Source organism: Eutrigla gurnardus (genome assembly GCF_963514095.1).
Source record: "Eutrigla gurnardus genome assembly, chromosome: 12".
Lineage (NCBI taxonomy): Eukaryota > Metazoa > Chordata > Actinopteri > Perciformes > Triglidae > Eutrigla > Eutrigla gurnardus.
The window spans coordinates 21,188,016-21,199,642 of NC_139926.1; the positions used below are offsets into that span (position 1 = coordinate 21,188,016).

The following is an 11,627-nucleotide window of genomic DNA, read 5'->3' on the forward strand; positions in this document are numbered from 1 at the left end:
GGCTGCTAAAATAAGAATTAATGAGTCAAAATTAGCAGATTGAGTCAGAAAGTTTGCAGTAAAACACTAGTACAGCTTAACATATGACCTGAAGGAAAACATGAGACACAAACTGGCAATCCCTCAAAAAAATAAAAACCTCACCCATCCTGAGAGAAGCTGTCAACTGTAGCTGTTTGCTGAGGTGCTGTTAGAAAGAGCCACTCCTAGAGCAAGTCAAGATGCTGTATTTATACAACACTCAACACACAGGCGTCTGCCGCTTTCACAGCCTCACATGTGCCGTCAATCAGCAATCAAGGTCATCAATCAGTCAATCAGGTGGCATATCCCAGGACTGGGAAGCCTGTCCAGCATTTTTAAATGGAGAGTGGAATTTATGCAGCGCTCAAAACCAATAATATGTTGATTTTTATCAGTGAAACCATAGACGTAACAGGATAAACTCACAATAATGCTCTGACACATACATCTACGTGTGTTTTTTACATGTAAGCCTTCCCAGAAAGAGACAGACCGGAGGTTTTTCAGCGCTTCTGTTTTTGTGAGGCTTTTTTTAAACAGTAACTGTGTGGATATTTGAGAGCGTGCGTGTCTCTTTGTCTGTCTGCGTACAAGATGTTTAGAAATGGTGTGCCACTCCTGATGTTTTGGAACCACATGAAGCAGATCTGGCTCAGTTATGCCCTCACTCTACGGTTACTGGATTCCAGCTCTGTTATCCTTCACATTACTTTCCTCTAAAGAAACACTTGCCTGCGGTTGAGCCCACTCACGAATGTTGGCCTGTAAAAAAAAAAAAGACTCGTCAATGGACATCAAAGGCATGAGGCATGAGATGGCACACATCTGGGGCCAAAGGCAGGCCTACATCCCATCTATCCAGCCACTGTAAAGATGAGGGGTTAATGACCAACTGCTACATATTAGAACATAGACATGCAAGTATGCTGCATGAGTGAGACGCTTCCCATCGTCTCTCCTTCTCTTGCTTATTGAAATTGATTTCAGTGTTAACGTTTGATGGGTATTTAACCACACCACCACACGCTTTGTTCAAAATTGTGGGCAATTCTCGTGTTTACGAGGCAGACCCTTTTCGCCTCTGTGTTTTTACCACCACCACCACCACCACAGTGTGTTGTTTCTCATTGTGCTTCATATTGAGCCCCTGGGTGCATTCTCTCTGTTGTGAAGGAACAGGATCATGTGTTTTGCCGGGAGGTATGTTTTCGTGGTTTGTGATGCACTGAGCTACAGGATCCCAGCCTAATTTGTTGCACCACTGCATGAAGTATTCACACGTATGTTTCACTTTCTTCTACATGTGTCAGGTGTTTGGTGTGTGCAGCATCTGCAGCCCACCTTTAGGAGCCCCTTAACACAAAACCACAACCCTGAGTCATTGAGTGAGGGCACTAAAAAATGTACACACACAAACATACAGAGGTTTTATAATTAAACGCTGGATAATTTGATGGGAATTTAGCCTGCAGTGCCATCATGTGGCCAATGTGAGAAACTACAGCTATTTGGTCCTTTTTATATGAGGCCAAAACTGATGGGAGTCCTTTGATACTGATAATCCCATCCAGTTTTTAATTTCATTTTGATCTGGTGCATTTAAACATTTAAATTAAGACCTACATTTAAATTAATAAAGACGAGAACAGGTTTGTAAAGTATCTTAGTTTATTGAATAATAGCCTGCCTCCCTTCCTTCCCTCCTTCCTTCCCTCCTTCCTTCCCTCCTCGAGCTCTGGCAGATATTCTCAAGCAGAGATTCAAACATGCACGCCATCAAATCAATCTCTTTACTGGAAACTGAGGACTGTCGCCATCTAGTGGTAAAAAGTAGGAGAAAAAATGGATGGACCATTATTTGCAAAAAAGTTCCTCCCTCAAGGAAGGAAGAAAGGAAGGAAGGAAGGAAGGAAGGAAGGAAGGAAGGAAGGGAGGCAGGAAGGAAGGAAGGAAGGAGGAAGGAAGGAAGGGAGGAAGGAAGGAGGGAAGGAAGGAAGGAAGGAAGGAAGGAAGGAAGGAAGGAAGGAAGGAAGGAAGGAGGGAAGGAAGGGAGGGAGGCAGGAAGGAAGGAAGGAAGGAAGGAAGGAAGGAAGGAAGGAAGGAAGGAAGGAGGAAGGAAGGGAGGGAGGAAGGAGGGAAGGAGGAAGGAAGGAGGGAAGGAGGGAAGGAACTTTTTTGCAAATAATGGTCCATCCATTTTTTCTCCTACTTTTTACCACTAGATGGCGACAGTCCTCCGTTTCCAGTAAAGAGATTGATTTGATGGTGTGCGTGTTTGAATCACTGCTTGAGAATATCTGCCAGAGCTCGAGGAGGAATGTGAGTAATGGCCATGCAGATGGCGAGTCATGAATCGTGGCTGGATATTGCCAGAACGGAATCATTGTAACGCATGCAAACTGCAACCTTTAACAGATTTATGTCACTGATCTAATCACCCGGATGACAAAGTGTAAACAGAGCTCCAGGATTTACTGTGATACGTTTGGCTCACTCTCACACTGCTGCCTGACAGGGGTTACAAATTACAAAGTAATTTAGCTGGAGGAAGTGTCTTGCAGTGACCTCGAAGAGGTCATCAAAATATAAACCAGACAATTCCTCTCCTGATTCACTATTATGACCCAGTGGTCAAAGATACCAAAATGATCAGATGAGATCAGGAAAAAAGAAAATCTTTAAGAAAATGTAATGCATTCTCAATGTTAACACCAGCCCAGACATAAAGAAAGTACCCTTAATAAGAGTTGATAGTGAGGTCCTCACCAGCATGCACTCGTCCACTAGAGAGCAGCATACACCAGGAAGAGCCACGTGGCAACACCTGCAGCAAGCAAGCACAGCTACTGACCTCAAGGTGGATTATTCTCATTTTCTGTCCATTTACAGAGGATAGGATGTGTGGAAAAGTGAGACTTAGAATGGAAACTTTCCCAATTAGATAGTTCTCAATCAGAGTGTATTCAAATATGTGGGGAAGAAACTGATTTTCTTTCCGTATTTTAGATAAAATGTTAGTACAATACATATTGCATTTTTCCTGCGATGTGACCATGTACATTAATCAGTTTGCATTCCATGGCTGTTCTTATATCAGACGAATAAACTGACCTTGGTTCAGTCATGAAGGTACAATAGGGTCTGCTATAGCTGACAGCTGCTACCGTGAGTTTCCTGGCAACGGGTTGTCCCAAAATAGGGAGAGATACACACCTCATGCAACAAAACAGAAAAGGAAACACAGCACTGACAAGTTGAAGTATCTATAATCTAAGAATATATCTATTCCTATCAAAGAATCTAAATTTATTTTTGTGTTTTTTTAAGGATAACATTTGCCCTTTAATATGTGATATACTAGCTGCTATACAGGCATTTTATAATCCAAGTCTATGCTCACCTTCTCTTCTCTTCAAATAATAATTCACGTATTATATTTTAGGGTTTCCCGAGTCAAACCCCTGAAGGCAACGTGGTGAAGTGATGTTCTCTGAAGCAGCAAAACACAGAGTTATATTGTTAATAGAGTGGATGACAGAAAAACCTTGTGCATATTTATTCAACGTTACAGCGCAGCCATGTGCCAAGATAGGATTCACTGCTTCCAGAGTAAATTCTCTGACTGAGTGGAAGTCTCCCCCTTTGTCATTAACATGTCACACGCCTCTCCACTGTCCATAAACTGCCCCTGAGGAGGAAGGAACAGCTGCAATGCCTGTCGTACTTAATTGGCTGAAGGAGATAACGCTCACATTTTAAATCACATTTTTAAAAAAACCGCATACAGGCATCCCCCTGTGTTATTCTCAGGTGTGTAACAAATCCATCTACTCTGCTTTTCCATTTAGGCGTCTCTTCAATCAATTATATTTTGTAAATGGTCTGTTTACTACCTGATCTTGCTCCTCCGGGATGCTTTTTCTCTGGCTTGGCGGTTGGGAATACTGTGCCCAGGCCTGAAAACAAAACAGAATTACGTGCCAGATTGGCAGCAAAAGTGTATGAAAACTTGTTATGGTTTTTTAAGGTTGTTTTTATGCCGTCTGTAAACGGAAGACAAGGACACAACTCCACTGAATTTAATTATAGCACGGCTCTTTACTTGGTACCATGCCATTCAATTTCCTTGAAAGAACCTGGTGGAGTGTCTTCTAGGGTAACTGATGCAAATGCAAAGTTCCAAAGGATGGTGTTGTGCTGTTTAAAGCAACAAATTAAAGGTAATGGAGGACTTTTCTTCTCAGATCTGAACTTTTTACTCTATTTTTGGTAACTGATTAATAATTGAAGTCACACATCAATTAAATGTAATTAATATTCCCTGTTTCCAGCTTCTCAAATACAGGGATTTTGTATATTCATTGAGTACAGTTTTAAAATGTTGTTTTGAATGAAACAAGCAATTCGAATTTTGATCACTAGGAAATCACAATGTGTATTTCTTTTTTTTCTCTTTTTCTTTTTAAATTAAGCTTTAGATTAATTGAAAATATAAGCAGATGTTTGTTGTAGCCGTGACACAACCAGTCAATTCTTGTTGATTTTGTATCCCCTGGGAAAAAATGCGTTCTTCATTTAAGTGTAGACTATAGTTTGTCTTATCTTCTTATAGTGCTTTAGGAAGAAATGCAGCAGAACTGCTGTAATGCCTCACCTCTCTCCTCCTCCTCCTCCCGTAACCATGGTGACAACGCTGATCGATTAGACGTCATCTGATTCCAATTCAGCAGAAACAATATATGACGGCAGATGGCAACCAGACAGAGAGGAGAGCTTTGGGAGCGGGTGGGAAAACCGGGGACCAAACGAAGATTAAACTACTTCAGCTCATTTGTATTTACAGTGAGTGAGTTGTTCGTTACACATGAGAGTTACAGAAACTGGCAAATGGACATGACAGCAGGTACAAGTGATGGAAAGTAAGAGGAAGGAAGGAGGGACAGAAAGTTGGACTGAAACTTGCTGTAATATATGCAAACGCAAACAAACACGGCGGGTCAACGTAAACTTTTTTCACCATTGAAATACAGATCTTGCATAATGCCTACAGACAAAAGATTTTGCATGTTCGTTATGACACATTTATGCATTCGCAGCTGGAGACAGCCCGTTTAAACGGATGACTGTCCAGACTGAGGCAGAGGAGGAGTTCCCAGGAGGATTGGTGGAGAAAACTAGACACACACGTCGAGAAAAAGTCAAGCAATAATAGGTTCACAAGGGACTGGTGGTGGTTTTTGGGTGTTGTCCATTTATAACTGCAGTACAGGCAGAGGACATTTTTACAATCTTGATTTGGAAATGAAAAAGATCATTAAAAATGTGTAGGTGCGGTTTTAAATCTTCACTGCGTCGCCTCATTAGTCTTGGCAAGGTGGCTGAGCTTATCCTGAATCTACGGTCGACAGAGTTAAAGTTCTGACAGATGTGGAGCGATGGGGCATTATATATTCATTAGACCTACAGTGACACTGAGAAGCACAGTCAAAGCTGGAGCCTTAAATGGTTCTCTCATAACCGAGAGAATGAATAAAACAAGCGTTTTTCCGAGAAGAAATCGTTGACTTTGAATGAGTTTTTCTTGGTTTGGTTTTTTTTCATGAATAATCTGTATAGCTGGACTTTCAGCACCAGGAGCTGTCCGTGATCTGACCTTTTTAAAGAGCCAACAACTGAAGACAGAAAAAGGCAGAATTGATCATCAGTTATGGCAAAAGTATCTGTTCATATAACTCAACATAATTCTTCATATCATCACATTACATTCAGTGGAGGTTATATAAAATACGTGTTTGAGGCAATTTACACTCCCAGTACCTCGATTTACAACAAACAATGAAGCAGTCATTAAATCCAACCGGATTTTAGAAATGTAACATTCAGGATACACTTAGTGCCCTCCAATCAATCAGATCCTCACTGAGAAGGGTGAGCAAATAAATACCTTTGCTAAAAACAGAAAAACAGTCCTATGAAAATCATCTTCATCACTTTGTGTGTCTCTCTTCCTGTGATGAGCTGCGTATCCAGGGTGACATCTCCCAATCCCAATCAACGAGACAAAAAAACGGTCACAACTTGGGGAGAATGATAATGACGTTAGCCGTATGCCCGGGCCTTCTCAATAACCCCACATGAAACGGCACCATAAACGCTCAGTGGCAGCACTGAGCGCTTACGGTGCCATTTCTGAAAGCGTCTGAGGAAACATTTTCCACCATCGGCACAGCCGTGGAGGCCCTTTGGTGATTTAGTCACGACGATTATGTTAGTAATGACTTGCTCTGACATTTCCCTCTCAGGGATGAGCTGATAAAAAATAAAATGCCACATGACTAGAATAGTCTAGAAGCACAAATTAAAAATATCAGGCTTTGGTCTTCTGTGGTGCATAGATACAACCCTCACATGTTGCTAGATTGAGCAGCCTTCATTAAACTTAATATAAATATTAATAAAACATAAATCAGCTGTTATGATATACAGCCCTCAGACCGTCACCCTCCTAATCCCTTACCCCAATTACCACTGGGCCCATTAAAGTGCTGCAAATGGCATCGCATGTGCTCTGGTGAAATGAACAGCTTATGATCAGGCCGAATGTTGTGCACTGTAATGAAGGCTTGTTGAGCTTTTAAAACTCACCAGGCCAGGCTTTACAGACACGAGACAATCTTTCTTCAGACACAGATGCAATGGGCTGTTTCTGCTTTTATTGGGCACGTTTTAATGGGCAGAACAGGTGGAGGCAATTTCTGTTGTGACCATAAGAATGAAAACATTGTCTCACTTATTTATTTTTTCCAAGACCTGAATGATTTATGACATCCAAGTCTTGAGTATTACAGTAGTACAAGTCTTATATCCCATCCCATCCCAATATATATTAATGGTTTATGAAGTAAATTTTGAATTGTTTTTAATACCAAATATGTCCCGGGTCAATTTGACCCGAGGGATACCAGAGGGTCCCAAAAGTGAAGACCATACAAAGGTTAACAGAATCTAATAAATCAAGTGATGTTAGTCGACAACAAGGGTGCTAATAAGTCAACAGGGTTGTAACCTTTGAATGAAACGCGCTGCGCCCCTCAAGGCAAGGCAAGGCAATATTATTTGTATAGCATCTACAACAATTCAAAGTGCTTTACATAAAACATTAAAAGAATTGGAGGGAAAAAAACATTAAAACAAGCCAATAATTAAATAATTAAAAATTTAAAAAATTTAAATTAAAAAATTAAACAATTTAAATTTTAAATTTTAAATTTAAATTTTAAAATTTAAAATTTAAAAATAAGTAAATTAAAAAAAACGCAGCTTAGAGCATTCTGCTGGGGAATGAAAGTGAAAGCCGAGTGGAGGTTTAGCAACAAACACTCATTATCCCGCTGTGCGTGTCGTCACTCGGCTCCAGTTTTATGGGGAGACCGGGCATGTGTTACCATGCGCACAACGAGGCTGGATGGGAGAAACAGGCAGATCAACGAGCCAGACTGGAGGGTGTGATGTGCACCTGACAACACGCGGACGGGGAGGAGGTCCGAGGGGACTGCGGAGCTTTCTCACCCACGTCCTCGACTCAGCAGACAGCATGGAGGCTGGTGGGGGGGTAACTTTACGTACTGCTGGTACCTGTTCCGGCTCTTTATCGAAGAAGGGACGCAGCTTTAATATGTGAGGCTCTTGAATCAGTTGGCTCTGTTGTTTCTCAATGTGCAAGGTAAGTTGTTCTACTCCATACTCAATATTTGCTCTGTTCTTATATATAATATTCTCAATTTAAAGAAGCTAAAACTTGTAATCATAAATAGGGAAAATGGGAATACAGAAAATATACCCTCCAATAATCCTGCTCGTTCCAAACAGGCAGTTCATATCCTAAATAATCATAAGATATTTTACTAGACTTGGCGTTGTGTTAAAAAAAAAAAATTAAAACAATCAAAATGCGATTATAATTCGATCAAATCCCAGTGAAGATTATGTAATTTCACATGTCAGAATATCATGTTCAACCTCACTAATGGTTGTTAAATCGATTCTTCAATTGCTTTGAGATAACAAGAATGGGTTTGACTCGTTCTTCTTCTCAATTGGCTTCATAAATCACATTTGTATTTTGTAGTCTCGATATTGTTTTAGCACCTCGGACAGCGCCGGTCTCTGCGAGCCGCAAGCGTGTAGATCTGCCACTAGGGGGCAGCACAAGCCCCTCGATTTTCAAGGTCCAAGTTTTACAATTTTTTTTATTTGTTTATCTGACTTTCAAAAGAGCAGAAACCAAAGATAATCAGTTATCATATGGTCATACAACAACTGATAAAATACATATAATAATGTTGATTATAGTTTGTTATGTTAATCTCAATCTGCTAATTAATTTGTAACTAAAGTTATCAAATAAATGTGGGGAACAAAGTACAACATTTGACTAAAAAATGCAAATATTCGCGTAAATGAATGCCTCAAAATTATACTTGAGTTAGAATTGACTCTCTGAGTTTTCTTGGATGAAATAAAATCCTCTTGCCTGATAGTGGGCCACTGCATCGCTGAAACAGAATAATTTCCAACCGTCTCTGGAAGTATTTTACTGACTCCCACTGTCTTCTTCAGTCTGAGGACAGAAGCGTGATGCTCAGTCCTGACCAGTCCGAGTCCGACCCCTGGGGACAAACGGACACAGGGAACCTTCTGGACACGTTCAACGCGCAGCGTGGGTCCGAACGCGATGACGGAGAGGGCAAGGCGCGCCCCTTGCGCGCACTCAGCAGGGAGGAGAAGCGGCGAAGGAGGCGCGCGACCGCTAAATACAGATCTGCGCACGCGACCAGGGAGCGTGTCCGCGTAGTGGCCTTCAACGTGGCCTTCGCGGAGCTGAGGAAGCTGCTCCCGACGCTCCCACCGGACAAGAAGCTGTCCAAGATTGAGATCCTGCGACTGGCGATGTGTTACATCTCCTACCTCAACCACGTGCTGGATGTGTAGTCTGTGAGGTCCAGCAGAACCATGAACTGAGGCACGATTGCTGCATGATTTCTGGAAGTTGATATGAGAAATTTTGAGGAATTTGTTTAGCCAAACCATTGCAATGCTTGACCTTACATTTGCTGCCAGTTGTGTGACTTTGCTTCCTGTTTGCACCAATTTGTAAATATATGTAGGCCTATGTCAGATATAATAGCTAATGATTCGTACTGGACATGTGTGTGCTTTCACTATGTGGGATGCATGAAATCCTCACTTTGAAAATAAACCGTGACAGCTTCAAGTAGTTAAGAAACCTGTTTGATGCTGTTTTGATCACAGTGATGAAAATCTCTGCACCCAGAATTTATAGGCCTTATTTTCTAAGAATGTGTCTTCCAGGAAGCTTTTTTGCAGCACTTGATGAAGCCCTTGGGGGAAGCTTCCACACAAGCAGTTGCTCTGCCCCGTGGGTGAGGTCTTGGTATTTGTTGGGGTTTCTCTCCCTCTGGAGGGGGCAGGTGTTCCCCCAGATGAAATCACATTACAGCCATCTGCTTCCTCAAATACAAATGAGACGGTAATGTGAACGGATATAGAAGAAATCCCATTTTTAAAAGACAGGGAAGTAGAAGTAGTACGTTTTGGCTCAGATGGTAAGATTTGGATGGATATTCTTTTTAACTTTAGCCCAAAATATTCAAGTAAAACATTCCCTTTAATTTGAGGTTCTTCTGACATACTGGCCCCGGCTTTAGAAATTCCCCCCAAAAAGATGGGCTTTTATATTTTCTCATGAGATCAGGCAGTGGATACAAACTCCTGCGTGTCCCTTTGATTTTTCTCTCCATTAGTCAGACGCTGTCTGTGCTCCCGCGCTCGTCCCTTTATGCAAGTCTCTGTGGTGTAATGTGGCCCAAGGGGCTCGAGGTATTGTTCATGTCCACTCCAGCAGCAAGAGTGACAGCCCTTTGTCCACACACCGCACACTACACACACTACACACTCGGCCTACACACTGGGTACAATAGGTATGTTGGTGAGCAGAGGAGGAGAGGCCAAAGCTAACATCACGTTTTAAGATAAATGGGGCAGGGGAAGTTGTAAAGGCCATACGTATGTGGATATTAATATCGTGTATATTCGCCATTGTGGGTCAAACACTAAAACTAGACAAGAATTGTGGGGTATTTAAGTCTGTATAGTTCTGTCACACACCACAATGTATCTGGAGCAACACTGCCCTCTGATGGAGATTCAGAGGGGGACATCTAACTGTAGACTGTTAATATTCTATTTTTTTATAAATAGAGAGAGAGAACCCAGCTGTACCAAGATGTTCAGTGTTATAGTGTTTTGTGTGTGCCTTGAAAGCACTGCTTTATTTCCATCTAGTAAGTTCTGGAGCTTTCGATCATATCCCATGGGATTCATCAGTAGATGGGGTTCACGCTCAGTTCTTATGCAATTGTAGTTTCCTTAAATGCCAGTTGTGTTCATGTTGGATTAAAAAAGTGTGCATTATAATTAAAATGTGATTTAACATCCAAAGGATCAGCTACTAAATGGAACTTGGGTTTTGTCAGCCGCTGTCTTTAAGGTCAAGAATAAACTACTGCTGTATTGTGGTTCACTGATATTTGACTTGTCGTTGGTGCTTTTCACAAACACTAACATCCTTGCCCACCTTGGTCTTTTTTTTAAATAATGAAAATTGCCTATTTCACCCACATTTTGGATGGCCAGAGAAGTAATGCCTTAAATTAACTAAGGACCTCTTAGCCAGAATTATGCCCTCCACCCTCACACACTTCTCTCCCATACCAGGGGTGTCGTGTCTTGACCCTGAAAGTGTATCTGTGGGTCACTGGGCCAAAGTTGTTAGGCACTGCTGCTGTCTAGAAATGACATTTCTGAGATAACACTGATCTTTGAGATCACTGAAGCATGACCCAAGGCTGGTGTCTTACCCTCATATTCCCAAATAAAGTTACAATCACCACAAAGCAGGTGCCATACAGTGAACCTCAATGATCTTGTGTCCTGCGGCACTCCCAACATTCCTGGTTGTGGTTATCCAGCCTGGCAGGTGCTGAATAGTGGATAAAGTTATTAATGTGTTAATGAAGATCACTAAAATAATGTATTTAATTGGTTTATTAGCCTAAATCATTAAAAAAAAACTCAAGGGATGTTTAAAGACATAATACAAATATTGTTTTTTTTTTTTGCTTTATTTTGTTTTACGAATAAGGTTCAATCAACAGACTGAAACAAATGTCATCTTCTTCTAGAATCCACGTTATGAATACACACATTACAGTTTAACTGCTGGAAATGTGATATCTTCTTGTCATCCTCGGTATTTATGGGTTTCAAGTTTCTACATCACCTTTTTTTGACCCACATCGAGCTCCATAGTAGTTGAGGAGTCACAATAATTTGACTCAGATATAAATCCCCCCTTCACCAGATGAATGACCTTCACACTATGCAGCCTGCACGTCATTCTGAAGCTCAAACACCCAAAGATAAGTAACAACAATCAAACGCATTTCAATTTGATGATGACTACATTGCCTCACACAGAAACATCCAACAACTTCCTGCTTTTTTTTTTTTAAGGTCCAAAT

At 41.2% G+C, this 11,627-nt stretch overlaps 1 protein-coding gene across 1 annotated transcript; it reads left to right on the forward strand.

Moving 5' to 3' along the window:
- Positions 1-7,405: 7,405 nt before the first annotated feature.
- Positions 7,406-9,152, forward strand: LOC311022542 (helix-loop-helix protein 2-like). The gene is made up of 2 exons (XM_084023853.1): positions 7,406-7,747; positions 8,644-9,152. Exons 1-2 carry the CDS (start codon positions 7,739-7,741, stop codon positions 9,013-9,015), a joined length of 381 nt encoding a protein of 126 aa, XP_083879979.1. The 5' UTR covers positions 7,406-7,738; the 3' UTR covers positions 9,016-9,152.
- The last annotated feature ends 2,475 nt before the right edge of the window (positions 9,153-11,627 follow it).